General features: G+C 26.2%; 3 protein-coding genes across 3 annotated transcripts; all 3 read right to left on the reverse strand.

Annotated features, from left to right (window-relative positions):
- Positions 1-402: 402 nt before the first annotated feature.
- On the reverse strand, positions 403-7373 carry LOC100863679 (very long chain fatty acid elongase 7). The gene is made up of 8 exons (XM_003691524.4): positions 7198-7373; positions 6610-6658; positions 6177-6367; positions 6019-6093; positions 5790-5952; positions 5126-5265; positions 1714-1909; positions 403-1385 (listed from the first exon to the last, which is right to left on the reverse strand). The coding sequence occupies exons 1-7, from the start codon at positions 7261-7263 to the stop codon at positions 1745-1747; spliced, it is 849 nt and encodes a 282-aa protein (XP_003691572.1). The 5' UTR covers positions 7264-7373; the 3' UTR covers positions 403-1385; positions 1714-1744.
- A 3269-nt stretch (positions 7374-10642) lies between these two features.
- On the reverse strand, positions 10643-15726 carry LOC100863799 (cysteine sulfinic acid decarboxylase). The gene is made up of 6 exons (XM_003691526.3): positions 15038-15726; positions 14160-14406; positions 13448-13655; positions 12977-13353; positions 11448-11639; positions 10643-11045 (listed from the first exon to the last, which is right to left on the reverse strand). Exons 1-6 carry the CDS (start codon positions 15307-15309, stop codon positions 10872-10874), a joined length of 1470 nt encoding a protein of 489 aa, XP_003691574.1. The 5' UTR covers positions 15310-15726; the 3' UTR covers positions 10643-10871.
- On the reverse strand, positions 15629-16709 carry Uxt (Uxt prefoldin-like subunit). The gene is made up of 2 exons (XM_012483500.3): positions 16371-16709; positions 15629-16190 (listed from the first exon to the last, which is right to left on the reverse strand). Exon 2 carries the CDS (start codon positions 16177-16179, stop codon positions 15745-15747), a length of 435 nt encoding a protein of 144 aa, XP_012338954.1. The 5' UTR covers positions 16180-16190; positions 16371-16709; the 3' UTR covers positions 15629-15744.
- Positions 16710-19758: the final 3049 nt, after the last annotated feature.

Below are 19758 nucleotides of genomic sequence, written 5' to 3' on the forward strand. Positions count from 1 at the left end.
ATTAAGAAAAGTTTCTCTTACCCCAAAAGGAATGAATAAAAATTTATTTAAACAATTTACATGAAATTGTTCCTAAGAAATTTTATATTTTCTTACCAAATTGAATAACTTTTAATGGAAACAAGAATTGTAAATTGTACTTGTTAATATTTAAGAAGTTGTAATCCTTGTTATTTAATTACGAGCTACGTCTGACAATTAAAGTAAGTTGTTTCTACTTACTCATCAAAGTTGTACTCTAATATAAAATAATCAACTTCCCTTAGTTGATTATTTAGTTTAAATTCAATTAAAAATAATTTATAAAAACTATGATAAAACATTTCTATGATATTATGTTCTGAAATCATCTCATTATTTTATGGAAAATTTTATTTTATTATTCAACTCAACACCGAAATATTTAAATTTAATAACCTTTATTATACAAACATTTCAGTTTGTTATTCCAATATATGTGTAAAATATAAGTTCGTTGTATAAGTAAAATCCAAAACTTATATAGCGTATAACTATAACTATAATTAATACTTAATTTTCTTTATTTGAACGTTTACCTCGCGTGGATTTATTCGAACAAAATATTTAACTAATAAATTCAAGTGTAAAAATTAAATAATGCATCATCACATCAAAAAAGCTTAGTTATTTAAAAATTAACAACTTAACGATTCTTACTTACACCGATTCATAGTAAATGAACAATATGAATGTGTTATTAAAAAAAAAAAAAAGAAATAATAATTTTTTATCGATTTTGATAAATTCATCCCTCAAGAAGTTAATGCCTCATCATTTTACATTTCTAAAATAAAAGAAAAGAAAAAAAAAGGGGGGGGGGAATTTGCAAAACTACAAACGAAAGAATAAAATATTCCGTGAAAGTGTGGAACGAACGTTAACGTCGATCCACTATTTGCTGGATTTTAATAAAATCACAGTCACGATCGTGTCGCGTGTGCTACCGCTGTATCGATACGGAACGAAATGTAATATGTGTTTCGTTTCGAGAGGACACTGATGAAAGAGAGAGAAAGGGAAAACGAAGAAATAAAATAAAATAAAATAAAAAAAAAATAAAAAAAAAGAAAAGAATAGAGGATCGACTAAAAGCATCCCCGCGAGCAAAAATGCGAGCTGACTCGGATACGAGAATTTTACCCTTGTATCATGCCCCATGCTTGCTTCCTGATGCGTGTCTTTCTAATGTGTTCCACCAACCGCATTTTATCAAGCATTCACGATCGTTCCATTCCGATTTTTCATGGAATTATCACTGTGTAGAGAGATACGCCCTCCAGGATGAAGCATATCGCGCGGTCACAATGGTTGGACTCTACTGGATTTTCATGGTAGCATTTACACAATGTGTAATCCGAAATCACCTATTAATGCATACGAATGAAACGATTATTATAATATTTGAATAGGAAGTTGATGGATTTATGGATATAAAATTAAAGAAGTAATTAATTAAAATCTTTAATGGAGAAAATTTTAATGTGATTGAAATCACCAGATATTTTTAGATAATTATAATTTCGTATTATTAATATAATGCTTCCAATCTACGTTTATGATATGTAATTTCATTTGGAGAATAATAAGTAAAATTTATAGATAACGAAACGTGTTCTTTTAGGAGAAATAAATTCGTTTTAATTTAATAAAAGATTAATTATTATTCGATTGAAAATTAAAACTTTTACTTACCTCGACTTTTCTGATCCTCTTTGAATCATTATTACTTCATCTTTTTTCTGAGATATGATTTCTTGTAATAGTCGCAAAACATACCAAACATGATAAGGATCTGCGACATATAGATATAGGCTATCGGTTTTCGATTTGGTTCACACGAAGGCAACAAAGTTTGAAACGTATAACATATCATAATAATAAACTGGATCTGAAACCATACAAGAAAATATTTTCCACTTTATATTATTTCATTGAAACAAATTTTTCGTTTAAAAAAAAAAGAAAATACGAATACTGTTCAAATAAATATTAATAAATAAATAACTTGATATATGCATTCAAATATCTATTTAAATTATAAAATAATCTTTACGACTCAAGAAATTAAGGATTAAATCCATCAAAATAAATTATGACTTTCAACAAATGTTAATCTCTCATAATTATACGCAAAAAAATTACTAATTCGTAAAATTATTAAAATAAACCGGACGTAAATTGAGTTTTGATCAAAAATCTGTTCATTCGTCTGATCAAAAATTCACGGAAAGAAATCCAAAAGAATAATTATAACAAGACGTATAATGATATCGAACAACATTATTCACGTACAACGGAGTTTAATGAAATCTCTTCGCGGTTCTACTTAAAATGGACCTCTAAATCTAACTTGTCGAGATTCTCTTTGGTCGAAGCCTTGACTTCCACTCGTTACGCGTCCGTGAAACGTTCGAAACTCGAAATTAAACGGCCGCGTAACCCGATAAATCGTCCTGTAGATACCTCACGGAGAAATAAAAGTTCCCTGCCGACGGATAATTTAATTAAAAACCAGCGTTAGCCCCTCTTCTCGTTGTTTCCTGTCGGGATTCGAAACGCAAATCGAATCACCACCGGTACACGTGTAATTCCACATCAGGCACTTACGACCCTTTCAACCTCCTGCGCGAAAATCCGGTTATCGAGTTAGGCAAGCCAAATGCGAGCCAATATGCACGCTAAACGAAAAACACGTATATAGGGTGTGTAAAAAAGATAAGGAGAAAGTTTTGAGTATGAGTATCTGTATAGAGTGTGAGAAAATTTAAGGGACCAAACGAGCAAAAAAGTTGTACGTATATTTGTTATTTTTTAAGTTGTAAATAATTTAATTTTGAAGATGAAATGTGGATGAAAGTCTGGCTACAATTTGGAAAATAAACTTTAAACGATATTATTCAATTTTAATTTGGATTCATATTATTTTTCTATAATTTGTTCAAAAATTTGTTCAAAAAAAAAACAATGCTTTACATGCTTCATTTCATATTCTTGCAATAATAATATATTTAAACAAGTGATTGGACTAATTTTCATTAATCATTAGGATTTATTAAAATTTATCAAAGTTTATTAAAATTTATTAATAATATTTTTCTCCAACGAATTTGGTACATCCTGTACATGCCTGATATATGCATTTTTGTTTCGTACTCGTCGACTAAAACATATTGCACCTCTTAACGATGGAGATTGAAGGCGTGCGCCGATATTTCATTGTTTTCCAAAATGCTCGAACAATGCTTTTTTTATTCATCTTGCGATTCGTGAATTTCAGACACTTCAGAATGAAATTTTCAATGCAATCATTGGATGCCCAATGATCTAATTGTTAATATTGTTTTGAAATGAGAATGTTTAGAAAATTTCATATTTATAACTTCATTCTGATGATGATGATATAAAATTTCACGACAATTAATAAATTTTATGGAGATAATTATAAATAATATTATATTCATGAGTTTTACCATTAAATTTGAATAATTTTTTCACAATTCAAAATAATTTGTATTCATAACAAAGTAAGATAAAAAACTAATCCAAGTGTGATTAACTGAAATTTTAATTACAAATCAAATTTGTTAAATTCAATATTATTCAATCAAACCAAAAAACTTAAAATTAGAAGAATTAGAATTTCTTCTGTTTAAATTACATGAACATTAATCCTTTGACTCTTAAGAAAAATCTCTAAAAATATTAACGATATGTATTCATTTAATAGTAATATATTGAATCTAATATTTTATCAAAAAGTTCTAGCAAGACTCATGAGCGATGCAAAATCAGTGGTTTCATCGGAATGAAAATTTTCAAATAAATTTATGGAGAGACAGTTTGGAATTTGGAAAATGTATTCACGATACTATTGCAAAGATCAGTTTCAACAATAGAATTCCAGAAGAGCATTAAATTCTTGCGGCTGAGCCAAATGTGAAAGCTATATAGATAAGTAGATTCAAAAAAATTTATTATGCAATTTTAATCCTTTCAACGATTCGAAAATCTTAGAAACGAAACATTAGATTTATTCCGGTGAAATTGCTTTAAACAAGTTATGTGATAAGTTCTGAGATGGAACAAAAAGTTTTTCACCGGAAACATGATTTATTTCCGGTGCTTCGTTATCCCCGAAAAACGTTGCTGCCGTACACCTTTTTGACGTTTATATTTTACGACTGCGCGCATTTCATCCGCGATCCTTGCCACGCCAGTGAAAGCATAAAAAATAATTTCACTGTAACTGTAAAAATTGGTCCGCGTGGAACATATTGAATTCTTTATCACCCCATCGAATGGTCAATCCTTTTTCGAAAAGGACATACATCTTTGAACGAATATTTCATTTTTTCTGCAAATATTGCACCAAATAACGTAATTATTTTTCTCTTGAACAAGTACAAGTAATCGATCTTCAAGAAGATTTCTTATTGTTACCAATAATACGAACAAGTTAAAAATTATACTTACAAAACATCTGGTCATCGTGAAAAATTGCAATTGCATTGTTTATCGAGTCCCCTCTTCCTTAACACTTTCAAGTATTCTGTCTTTAAAAATTTCTAATCTAACATTGAAAAATATTGTCAAGTTATAACAAATTATTATTAAAGTTAAATGATGATTAAATATATTAAATTACTGTTAATAAATTTTCCCTCCATATTTAATTCTAATTTCACATCCTTAAAATACTCGTCCGTGAAATTTCTTACTCCTACTACGCGCCATCACCATTTTCCTGTCTGTCAATTTCACAAACGATCGAACAGCCGAATAGACGCGCGGAACGAATATTTTCTACGCGTTATTCGCTTATACATGGATTAATTTACTTAACCGATCCCCGGTAACCGATCGGCCAGGGCCGAGCGTCAATAGCAATTTCACGTTGGAAAAATTCGGCGCTGGACAGGGAATGTAATTTTGCGATTACGCGATACGCGGCCGTGCACGGTGAAATGAGCGAATAACGCTCCCAGCACGGCAATTCGCCGGGTGCAACACCCAACAACACCCTCCCCCGACACAATATATGCATTCCAGGCAATGTGTATGCAGCGTGGCAGATAGCACAGCCAGATAGAAAATGGGAACGTACCATTTGTAAACCCGTAATGTATTGTTTCCAAGGCGCGATCCTCTTTTGCACTTCTGGGCCCAAGCAGGCGAGCAGATAATAGGTGTACATAATCACGTGCACGATGCAGTTTGGCATAATCGTGAACGGCCACATACCACCTGTAAATAACACAACGAACCGTTTTAACACGTTTCAAAGTGAGATGGTGAATAGTTACGAACGGGCAAAGTTACATTGGGAAACGGCCAATGGATTTTGGGAAACAGGAGAAAGGGAATTTTATTTACGACCGTTGGAAATTCCCTCGAAATACGCGGTCGCTTTAGTTTTATATATCGTGTCCATTTTGTATAGGGGTAATAGGTAAATTTGATACATCGCGGCGCAATTTAATTCAGAGATAGGGTTTTTTTTTTTTCCAAAGTGCCTATCGAAAGTGTTTTAAAGTTGGTGGAGGATATATGTTGGCTGGATTAGAATGAAAAGCTTCGTTCGAGATATCTTAATGTAGTGAAATATTTTTAAATTAAATAGTCTACTTAAGTATCGTGAAATCGTTGGAAAATTATAAGAGATTTAACTTGTGATATGATAAATAATTATAAAAATATAGAATATAATTTTATTACAATTAAATTTAGACTTGGAAAAGAAAGAAACAAAATTTATTTCGTAGATTTACCTGGGACAAATTTGCACGCTATCCAAGCAAGAAGAACGGTCGACGTGTGGTGATAAATGTGAAGAAAAGATGCTTGGTTGTATTTTTTCCTTAGAACGAAGATGATGGTGTCGCTCAACTCGAGGACTTTCAACATTAAGAGCCTCCACATCCATCGAGCCATCTATTAAGTACGAAACAACCCTCGTAATATCGATATTTGCGTTTCTTTAATGCCTTTGGTACTTACACGATAAGATTTAGGATCATTCATAACGATATGAGGTTCGCATCCAAGAGAAAATTTCGTGGCGGACGTTAGCAACTTGAAATGCAAAAATATATTAATTGTTTCAAGTAGTGTAAATTTTTAAAAAATAATGATCCGATCTGATGTGAATGACTCACCCCATAAAATACAGTTCCACTGGCGGTTGACATAAAAATATTGTAACAAATCATGATCTTGTTTAAATTGTACGGTTTTCGATATTTCATCCACAATGGGCCAAGACGAAGAACAAAAAGCAAATAAAGAAATATAATTCCTAACAATGGAAACGGACTACTCATTAACATCCAATCTGCTACTCTGGAATCTAAAAAATAAAAAATTCAAAGACAATATTATGTAGGACAATATTATTGGATTAAAATATTATTATAATATTATTGTTTAAATTATAAACATTTTATGAAGAATATTTTAAATTTCATTAAATATGATAAAGTTTAATGTTAAATTAAAAAAAAATGAAAATATAATTAAAATTAATTTAAAATATTGTGTAATAATTAATATATAGGCTCAAAGTATTTATGTCAAAGAAAAGAGGCTAACCTGCTGCATTTTCCATGACGTAACGATACGTTTCCAACAGACTCACGTTCTACAAACAGTAAAAGAGACATTCCATACGATCTTACAAATGTTAACAAGATTAAATAGAAATTGTGAAAATTAAAAATTACAAATCATAAGTAAATTTTTATTCAGAAACCATTAATATCATAAAAATAGTATAAAATATAAGAACAAAAAAATAAAAAGAGAATTGCAATCAATGCTAAATGTAGATCACGTACTAATAAGAAAAAATATAATGTAATCATAGGTAATCATAAAATTACATATTAAATCACATTTGAAAAACTAAAAAATAATTTAAACAAAAATTTAAAAATTCGATTATAACTTAGAAATCATAATAATGAATAAAAAGATAAATACATAATTTATCTTTTCAACAAAAATTAACAATTAATTCCATATTTATTTATAACGTATAAATAATAACACTTATTAAATATAATTCATACATTACACGTTATTTGAGTGGGAATAATTTTTAAATTTCAATAATTCCAACTTCCTTCGAAAATTTTAAATTGTCAATTAAATTTTGGAGACGCAAGAAAAACAAAATACCTGTGGCACATGAATTGGAAGAACCTTCCCATCCTGGCCATCGAGTTTGCAGATATCGACTGACATTCGGGTTACTGAACGATTCGAATAGTGACTATCGACGTTAAAACCGTCTTTCGTGGCGGCAACCTACTGTCTAAGTTCACCCGCAGGGCAAGCACCCCTAGCAGTGACTCGGGAACAGGAACGTAACACACAAGCACAGTTCCCTGTAAAGGGTTTCTCATATAACCTATTTTAATACGATAAAGAAATACGTTCAAGTCTAAGACAGCGTAGAATATTACTTGAATATCGGTATGTAGATTGTTTCCAGTTATCTTTTCCAGAGTTAATTTTATTTTTACTGCTGGAAAATTAAATATCGAAATATAATTTTGAAATAATAAAAATTATTATTGTACGTATAAATAAATTTAATATCATTTTAAAGGAAATTAAAATATTATAATATTATGAATTATAATAATATCGGAGTATTCGTTACAAATAATTTCAACTGTGTCAAAAAATGTAAAATACCGAATGCATATATTTAATAAATCTAAAAGTTTAACAAATTTATATAAATTTTATGGTTTCAAATTACCTTATTTTTGAGATATTATATTATAACAGTGATTATATTATAACAATGATAATTCTTTTCATCTCATCATGACATGTTTAACAGGTTTATCGGTATCCACGTATTATGTGTAACGCGTTAAGTTCGTTCAATTTTATAATTTATGAGTCACTGTGATGTCACAAAATTTCATGACCTTCAACAATCGAAAATCGATTATCATCAGATCATCAGATATGTTTTTATAATTAATTATGCATACAAGCGTTTCATATTGTTTATTAGAATTGCTAGTACGATTCGATGATATCGGTAGCTAAATATTAAGCATTTCATTAACGTGGTTTATACTATGAATGAAATACTAGAGAGATGAGATATTTGAAATAAAATCTTATGGTATTTAATAATGATTTAAGTCAAAGAATTAATTTAGATAGATAATATTTAGATGAATCATTTTCAATGGATGTATCAATTTTTAACAAAAACAAAAAAAAATAAATAAAGTCATTTTATTGCATTAATATTAAAATATAAAATTTACCAACAAAACAAAAACAAATTTTTAACTAAATTTAATTATCTATGTATGACATATATGTATACATATATATATATACACATCAATTATTTGCTGAATATTTTTTAAATTTTTATTAAAGATTCCACGCATCAATTAACGTGACATACATCCATGACTTTTGATTAAAATATACGAAGCGATAACAATTACACGCTTCATACGCGTTATAAATGGACTAGTGAAAATATAGGTCACTAAAACTTTTGTTGCAAATATATGCTTCGAAGGAAATATCGATTTTGTTGTTTCAATATTTGAAACAGAGTTTATGGAGATGAAAATGATAAACAAGTAGTAGTAAAGTTTTTTTTGCTATTGTTACAAAAATATTGTTCGTGAATAAATGTATGCGAAATTTTTTATTACGTTTCATTCCATCTATGTTTATCTTATATTTTCATAACTATCTTACTCATAATTTTAAATGCACACTATTTTGCGTTTTAAAGAATATCTTTATTAACAATAATACAAATTTATTAAATGATGATAAAATTTAACAAAGGACAGAAAATTTAACAGCTGTCGTGAATTTAATAAATATGACAAAGTAACATCATATAGGTACTCTTTTAAAATTATCTAAATTAAAATTAATATACAAAATGTTATGTATTAAAATACATAATAATCTAACAATATAAATGAATTGTATATTATGTAAGTTTAGAAATTCAAAAAAACGAGATTTCTATTGAATGATAATTATTAAAAAATTTCAATAAATTTAAAAAAATCTAATAAATTTAATTTATTCATCATTTACTAATTTTATCAAAAATTAAATTAAAATTATCTCTCATAACAGATTTACAAAAGCATTTTCAATCAAATGTACATCATCCGAATAAATTATTTTCCATAAAACAATTTGTATTTAATTTTAAATGAAATGATCGTACATTGAAAATCCTATTTTAAAATTACAAATCAGATATAATGCTTCATTTCGACAAGATTAATAGTAAAGTAACAAAGGATTCTTTTGTTTTCGAATGAAAAACCGTATGCAGTAGCGATTGCAAGTCATTATGTTCCACATAGTACAAACGTACTATAGATGTACATAGGGCTTCCCTATATGCTGTCACTTGAATGAGGATTAGTAAGACGGTAGGTCATGACACCACAGTCTCTACAACGAAGACAATCACGAATTAACTTCATACTTCGGACGAAGTATAGACCTAACATTTAATATTTCAGATGAAAATTAGTGAATAATTTTAAGGAAAGCACGTTATTTATATTTTTATAAATGTAATTAAACAAAATGAGATAGAAATAAATTATTCTATTTTCATCACGCCTCCATTCTATTCTTTCCTTCCTTCATCTAATGTAAACTTAATAAATAATCGACCAATATTTTTGTATATCAATTTTTTAAGTAAACATATGTAAATAATATATTTATAACATGTAAAAATTGAATCGAATAGACTTTATTAAAATTTTTAATCAATAGATTAGGCAAAGAAGACAAGAAAGTTAATCAGATATCTGTCTCTTGATATATAATTTTAAAAGACAAGTATAGATAAAGATAGTAAATAATAGGAGAAAGATAAAGATAGATAAGAATTAATTATCAGCGCCATCTCTTTAGTTTTGAAAATAATATTTTTAGAGAAGTACAATATAGGATAAGAATCTAAAACTAGCGCCATCTCTTGAGGATTTTTGAAAAGATATTTTAATTCAAAAAATGGCGCAATTCCTATTCTATCTTTCTATCTGTTTAAAAGAAGATAATACTCAAGAGATGGCGTTAATATTAATTTTTATTCTATTCTTTTTTTCTCTTATTCTTTATTCTCTATGTCTAAATTTATTTCATCTCAGATATTATAGATGGCGCTGATTTTTACTATATCTTTATCTCTTTACTATTTGTTCTTATCTATTTGCTTTGTAAAATTTGTAAATTTTTCTTTTTTACTCAAAATGAGTTCGATATTTATTTAATTTTATTTTTTTTTTCAGCAGAATATAACGCAATGATAAAATAAAAACGAATATCTCAGAAACTAAAATCGACCATTTATTATTTATTATTAAAATCTGTTGATTTTATCAACTTTTATGATTAAATTAAGTATAATTTCTACTCTTAAATTGTTGACAATGTCTATTGTATCTTGTCTATTGTATTTATTTTTGATATTTGGATATTAGAAATTTAATAGTGAATCCTAGATCAACTAACTTCTAAGTTTAGTTTTAATTTAACTCAAATTGATTTTCATGATTGAAATACATTAGTTTTTTCAAAAAGAATTCAATACAACTTAGTTTGTGATAAAAATTTTTTTTCAAACTTAGGAAAAAGATTTTAATTAAAGATTACAATGCACAAATTCTTTGTCATGATGATAATATATACTATAAAAATGCACAGAAAAATAGAATGGAAATAGAATTATATTATCATACTTTTTAAATTATATTATAATTATACTGTAATTAAATAAAGATTAATTTAACAAATAACAATATTATTATGAATATTGTAAATTATCACATAGATTCTCCGAGATTTTCCAGTTCATCGAAAACATAAAAAATATCTTGTGTATCCACTCCTGAATTCTGAATAACAAAACGAAAGAAATTCGGTTTTTCGTGAAGTGATTGATAATTGATCATTAAACTACCCCTCTTAGTCATTTTTTCCTTTAACTTTGGTGCAACCTAATGAAATAATCAATTTTTATTAAATATATCTTTTTATGTATTATTCTTTAATATAATTTATTACTTTATATATATAATTTATTTTAAAAATTACTTTTTTCCAATATTAGATATTTTAAAATTGTATTTTAAAAATAATTGTTAATGAACAAAAAATTTATATTATTAATCGAATTATTTATTTGTTATTAGTATAAAAAAATAATTATCTGCCTAAAAAATTCTAAAGTTTTTAAGATTCATTATCATCATCGTAAATCATATAAAAATCATCAACACAAAAAACCAATTAAAGATATTACAAATAATTTTCTATTATATTTTATTTTTTATAAAGATATTGTTGTATTTAAATAGATAAATATTATGATAAAAATATAAATAATTTATTAAACTCACCTCGTGTAATCTTTTCTTATAATCGTAAATTGAATTCTGAATCCTCAAAGTCAATGGAATAAACCAAAAGCAAACATTTATAAAACATGGGTTTGTTACTAATTTAAATCCATCTCTTTTTTCCACTTCGTCTTTAAAGAGAGCTGACAGTTTCATTAAATGATCGATATGTTTTTCAAATCCTGAAGTACCCTGAAATAGATTTAATTTTAGTTGCGTGAACAATATTTAACTCTAAAAAAAATAAATGAATTTCTTAAAGGAATGACATTTAAGATAGATTATGATATATAAAATGAAAAGAAATTAAAAATTTCTGTTCATTTTATTTAAAAAACTAATATCATTTTAAATAATACTTTTAGATTTCGACGAAAGAAAAACTCTTTTTTATATATGTATGTAATAAAATTATATAGTTAAATTTTGTTAAAGAATTTTTATATATCAATTTTTTTATATTAATATTGATATTTTTATATTAAATAGAAATACTTATCACAATTTATTTAATGAATTATCAAATCATAATTCATATAATATCAATAATATGTTTAAAAAGAACTACATATATCAAAATAATAAACGAAATAAAATATTTTTAAATAAATTTATTTTTTTAACAATTATTGATTTAATAATCTATTAATAAATATAAAAAAATCATTTACAAATTATTAAATGAATATGAAAGAGAATGAAATGTATATTAGTTTCTCTATTGATGTATGTTATGATATAAGAATTAGAAGAATAAATTTCATTCAGAAATAATTATAAAATACTAGCATTTATGTTGTGCTGTATATTAATATACTTTTTTTAATTCTACTTAAAAACTTTAAAAACTTGATAAATATAATAGAATTATCTGAGAGAATAAATTCTGACTTATAATTCTCATTATAGTATTATTTTTTTAGCATTTTCAAATATTAAGATTAAAATTTGAAAGTTTATTATTTAACTGTTTAATATGCTAGGGATAATAAAATATGTAAATGTGTGAATGAGGGAAACTTTGAAAGTTACTGGTCTAAAAGCACTGCTATCGGCAGACCCCCTTGAGAATTTCAGGAGATTCTTTCATGATCTTGAAAATGTATTGAATAGATGCAGTATGAACATTCTTTATTCCTAACAGGGGAAGTTAATATATGCATAAGTATACTGGTAAACACTTGAAACATAGCATACAGACCCTTATCTTCTACGGAGTGCATCGCAGTACCTGCTTAAACCACAAAGTACAAGATGTACAATTAAAGGAAGATCAGGGGAAAAAGTGCTATGAAGGCTAGTTTTCCACATATTTGCATAAGTGGTTGACACTTAAAGATTAATAAGGGAAGGAAGAACCTATGTATCATGCAAGTAGATTTTATCTTTTACTCAAAAGTATGTGGGACCTTGCATGACTCTCAAGAAAAGTGCATTTCTAAACAGAAAAAATTATCTACCAGAAATAAATCAATTAATTATACACAAGCAAAAACAAGTTAAACTAAATAGTTTGTTCATAAGATTACCTTAGCCTGCCACATGAACCAAAATTTCAATACATCTGGTCTGCGTCCACATTGTAAATACTTATCTCCCACATCTAAATCTGTAGGATAAAATTTATCTTTTTGAAAGAGATAAGGAACATGTCTAGAATGTGCCTCTTTAAAAATGCTTTTATGTTTAGTTAAAAGTAAAGAACATTGTTGAGGAACTGCCAATAATTTGTGTGCATTAAATAAGATAGAATCTGCTCTTTGTATTCCTCTTAAAAGAACACTGTGTTTTCTACTGAATATCAAACCACCTCCCCAAGCTGCATCTACATGCAACCACATGTTAAATTCTTCGCAAATATCTGCAATTTCGATTAAAGGATCGAATGCGCCTAGAACTGTTGTTCCTAAAAATAAATAAAATTATTAGCAATGAGTAAAATTATTAAAAATTCTTGCTTTTAATTTATCGTTTTTATATTATAATATGATTCAACAAACCTGCAGTGGCAATAATAGAAAATGCATAATTTCCTTTTTTTTGTTCTTCTAATATCTTAATTTTCAAATCATTGATATCCATCCTGCCATACTCATCAGTTTTTATGAGAACCACTTCTATATCACAAACGTTTCCCCACTTCAAAATTGAATAATGCGCATCTTCGGATGTAAAAAGCACCAGGTTTGTAGATGATATATTTTTATTCTAAAAAATAAAACATAATGATTAGTTATTAAAGAATATAAATATTAAATTAAACATATTGATCACCACGAAATTTTCATAATTTTCATAATTCTAGAAATTTTATTTTATATTATTTTTTATCCAATTAAAAATACATAAAATATTTATTATTTATTATATGTTGGAAAAAAAATTTTAAATACATACAATTGTACTTAATAAAGATTATTTTATAAAAATGAGGTATGAAATCGAAGAAGAATCTATATAAGATAATATAATTATAATTTTTAAAAACTAGCAACATAAAATATAAGGTTGCATATGTTGAAAAACCAGTTTTTCTTTAGTTTATCAAACGATTTTGCGATCACTGATCTATACTTTCAATGATTAATAATGTATTAATATATTAAATTATTATGGCAAAGTGACATGAAATCATTTAGAATAGATTTTGTTATCATATTAACTATTTGATTCCAATTATTATCAGAATTATTTATTAATATAAATACTCACATCTTGAATTTTTTTTCTAAACCAATATCGTGCCAAGTTGATAGCGATACCATTAGCAAAGGAACCTCCTGGGCAGAAAAGACCATCTCCTATCGTAGAACCATTTTCATCCTTGTAAAACATGCTTAATAATTTTTTAATAACGGTGTTTTCCATTAATGTTAAAACCGGTGCCACTTCGTAAGTGTATACTGAACTATTTAATGCGTCGGTAAGCCATTGCCCAACTAAACCGTACGGATCCAATCTAAATAAATTTGGATCAAATAATATCGTATGTTAATAACAATCTTAATAACAAAAATTTTTCTCAAAATATTTGAATCATTCACATTAAATGTGTAAAAAGAAATAATTTAAACTTTTGATTATAATACAACGAACAAATTAAATCATAATATGTTTCGAACTTAATGTTTTGAACTTTTTTATGAATATTAAAAATAAAAAACATCATTGACGTATATGTAATATACAAAAATCAATTATTAGATATTTATGAATTAAAATATACTAAAGTTTAATAGATAAATATAAATTAATACTTTAAAAAAAAATTCTATTTATTCAGATCTGGCTCACAAATATTTCAGATCTAAAACAATTATATATCTCAACTCAAATTTCATATTAAATTATAACAAATTCATAATAAAATATAAATAAAATATAATCATCTATTATTCTTGAAAAATTCCAATTGAATCTAAGATTATATTAATCTATTAATATTTTAAACAGATAAGACTTGATACTTTTGTATTAGTCAGAAATATATTTGAAAAAATTTTTCTATCATGAATTTTATTGTTATTTCATCGAATCATTTAATTATCCATATAATTATATCTAAATTCATATGCTTATCGATATCTCACCCAGAAAATAACTGATTCATAAAGTAAGGATGACCTGTCTTAACGCTGTATTTAAAAACTTTAGCCGCGATCTCTAGAAGATCATCTTGGTTACGAGGCTGTTCCTGTAAATTAAAATTTATAATATTCTGCAGATGATTTGGTTCCCTCCATCTCAACACTGGATTTTCACGAGATACACTTTCGAAGATGCAATCGATCAAAATCGCAGTAATCTTCTCGAGAAATTCTTTGTGTCTTTCGACGCATGGTATGCTCTGCCAATCCGACATTAATAAATGCTTCACGTTAGTGAGAATCGCGAAAATGGGAAATCAACGCTGAAGCGAAAAACGCACTGATTCGCTTGCGATTGACCTCTATCATATATAAGCGGGTCACAAGGTCCTAGTAAATTTACGCAATTACTCTTAACAAGGAAACAAAAGCGCGGTATTCGGGGTACAAAATTGATGGGACATTGTGAACGATTTACATTGAATTAAACGCGTGAATTCATCGCGCGAAATAATTTCGTTGAAATTTAATAGCGTATTTTAAGAATGAAATAAGAATTCTAAAAAATGGGAAAATATAACTATTTATTCAAAATTTTATTCATTTAATATTTATTTAATTCTCTATTATGTACAAAAGTTATAATAAGATATAAATATGTATACATGAAAAATTACATAGAATTATATAAGATAAAATATACTTAATATTCAGTCTCTAAATCCTTGTAATTCCCTAATGCCTAGGAGAATTAGTTTGATATGAGCATTTATATTAGCTATCTCTTTACGATAATGTGCAATCTGTTGTTCTAAAAGTTTAATTCTGACATTGATAACAGCCAGAGCATCATTTAATGAAAATTCCATATAATGTCCCAAACCAATATCCAATAGAATTGTAGAAGCATCAGGAATGTGTGCTTCGATAAAGAAATTTTGCCCAATATCTACTTGAGTTTTAAATCCACTTTTATCAAGATTATTATTTTGAATGGTAGTTATCATAGATTTTAATTGAAGAAATTCGGCAACATCTGCATTTTTAACATCAAGTTTCTGTTCTAATTGAGCAAGATCCTCTTTCAATACATCATTGACGAATGTTTCAAATTTGAAAATCTTTTGCTCAATATCAGGATTCATAATCAAGCAGCCTGGATAGTATAAAAATCATAAAAATATTTCGTATCTATACGTATCATATCATTATAATCTTAACAATCTCAACAAAATCGTGAAAACAAATAATAAAAACACAAAAAATTTAGGTTATGATAATTATAAATTGTATTATTACGCATAAAAAATATAATTCATTTATCAAATGCACTTACCAGAAATATATTTAAATACTAAATCTTTTCACAGTCTGTGTTTCTTATGATCAATTAAAATTAAAAATATTATAGAACATCAATAAATTTTGAGGTTAACATAAACATAGTACACATTAAGAATTCATTCTAGCAGTTCAAACAATTAAAATTAAAATATGCATTAAAATATTTTGAATATCTTGTTTCAAAAGCACAAAATGTATATTAAATAATTACATGTATATTAAATAATACATTATTTTTAAAAATATATAATTAAACGTTTGAGAAAGTACACTAAATATTCCCCTGGTGGAATTTTGAGGAACTTATTGCTCCATTGATAAAACAGAACACAATAAAAAAGATTTATACCATAGAGTAGATATAATATAGAGGGATCGTCTAACATATTTTTTTAGATTAAGCTATATTCTGTCACATGTGATATTATCGACATGAAATAGAATGAGATAACAATATTATTAGTCAATAGGAGAAAAAAATTGTATTAAAATGTAGTGATAATTAATTATCTTTGACGTAAGAATAATAATCATGATCGATTTATACAACATTACAATCATATCTAACCGATTCTAACCGATTTAAAACATTTAGGAATTTTTTTAAGAATGCAATTCTTTAATACAAAGATGTCAAATATCTATAGAAAATTTTTACAAAAAATGGAAGGAGGACATAGAAAATCTTCATCAAAATCAAAAACGAAATAAATGATAAAATAATTCATTATTTTTGCATAGTGCTTCAATTAAAATAAAAATTATTTACAACTTTAAATAATTAATTTTTCGACTCATATTTATTAAAATCTTTTTCTTTCACTATTTACTAAAAATTAATTCTATTCTTTTTATTATTATATATACTTATTAAAGATGTTCTTCGATAAAAGGATTTTCTTCTTTTTAAATGGAACAACAAATCTTTTTATAACAAACAAAATAAAATAATATAAAACACAAATATAAAACAAAATAATTTCTTTAATTTTTCATCTCTAAATAAAAACATAAAATATTTAATTTATTTAAACTACTTTAATTAAAACGAACAATTTCTTTAATTTTTTTACAATTTTTTTTTTACATATTTTTACAAAAATGAAAATTTTTATTTATATTTAACCTTTCGAATTATATATTCCAGGTATTTTTGAATATTAAAGTGTATATGTCACAACATTTCTGAGATTTTTCAAGGATATCAAGATGCGAAATATTCAAATTAATCTTATAATGGTTATTTTTGCTAAATAAGCGTTACTTCTTATTCAAAATTGAAGATTTTATCTAACAAATCACGAGTTAATCGAGAAACATTCTATATATTGTTAAATTCAGTGATTTTGAATAATATTAGTCTCAGATCATATAGTGTATTGTAGATCATATATTATAATGTATAATATATGTAAGCGCTTCATATCGAAAATGCATGTTAAGTTGCTTCGTGGAGCTGAAGTAATATTCTCACATTTACCCTTCATCGAAGCGGAAAGGGCGCCATCTCTCGAAAAATTTCATCGATAGAGTGCTAAACCGAGTCAAGTAGCCTGAATCTTGATCGCCTTCGGGCTCAATTAAGAACCATTCACACCTATTGATAACTTCAATTTCTATACATCTTTTATATCTGTTATTAAATCTATTTGTCTATCGATGATATTATTCATAATTTAAATAAAAGATCATCAAATTTGTTAATAAAGAGATGTATAAAGCATACATTATTTATTATTTTTAAGAGTTAATTTGCGCTTTTAAGATTAATTTATATTTAAATAAATTCATGTACCTACATATATTATAATATAATAAAATATATGCTGAAATTATTTTAATATAATGATGTCGGAGTATGAATTAGCGATATTCGTCTTTGCATTTTGTAGGTATTGCACTTTTAACAGCTTTTTTAATGAAAGCGAATATCAGGGAAGATAATCATAAATTCTGAAGCAACAAAAAGCGGAAACAAAATTAAAATATACTGAACAGTTCCTTTTTTAAAGGCACGAAATTATGAAAATCGATTACGTCAGTTTGCAGATGAAAGTGATTATTTTATATATTTTTATCTTTTTTAAATATAATAATATACAATTAATGTTTTTATATAAAAAAAAATGACTTAACTTTATCGTTTGAATATCATTTAGCATTTTTATTTTATTTCTTCTTAATATATATTATTTTATTTTATTATTATAATTATATATTGTTATAATATTAGATATTATTATTAAAAAATTGTAAAATGCTAGATTAAAATCTTGAATTATATAGTAAGTGAATCATTTAATATTAATTTACATTAATAGTATTAATGTGTAATATGAAGAGAAAAATAAATAAAATTTAAATAAAAATTGAATGGTTTCGAATGATTGAATTTGTCACACGTAATATAAATTAATTTAATCTTTAATAACAGAATAGATAAAACAGAATAGATAAAATAAATACTTATGCATCCATAATAAATCATGAAAATAAAATTGTCTATCTCATATCTTACTTTCTTTTTGTAAATATAACACAGTTGCTGATATGTGTTATCTATTATATAATAGTCAAGATTGTATCATGTCTCGCTATTCTCACGATTCAACGTATATTAGTAACATATATTAGTAATAATTTTACAAATATCATAAATTTCCAATTACGATTCTAATAAATTTTTTTATATAACATTCATAGTGTAAAAATTAAAGAAGTTCTACAAAAAAATTTTATAAATTATCACCTTAATCTTTTATTCCATATAAAAATATAAAAAATATTTTTCGGTTATCTTCTGGTACCAAAGTGAAAGGACCAAAAGAAATTTTTACATTGAACAGTTATTATCGATGAAGGAACCGTTAATATTTGATAGGATCGAATAAGATCTGACTCGAAATAAGCACATCGCTATCCCCACTTCTTTGTTTGAAGTCGCCCGCAGAAAGTGAGAGATCCGAGAACGAGTGAGAGGTCCGTGAAAGCGAGAAGCCATAAATCTTTGCGGTCGAATGAGCAGTGACATGGTTTAATACAAGGATAGGATATATATAATGCTTTCTCACTCTGACATGAACATATACATCCCGAAATAAGTAACTCACTTGTGACAGGCGAATTGTCGAATTAATGTCGATCAGGTATATTAAAAATATTTTTAGCAATAATTAGAATATAGATTAAAAAAAAAAATAAAATACATATAATGTTAAAATAATTATTAAAAAAATATAAGCAAATGTAACATTATATTAGGAAAAACATTTCATTCAAGAATCGCTTAATATCAGAGGAAAAGAACATATTCTATTCTTTTTTAAAGGATAACATTGTTACTTGATCAACCATTTTATGATTTATCATTGTCTCGAGCC

This window comes from Apis florea, unplaced genomic scaffold (genome assembly GCF_048593485.1).
Source record: "Apis florea isolate Af1SG1 unplaced genomic scaffold, ASM4859348v1 contig_3764_pilon, whole genome shotgun sequence".
Lineage (NCBI taxonomy): Eukaryota > Metazoa > Arthropoda > Insecta > Hymenoptera > Apidae > Apis > Apis florea.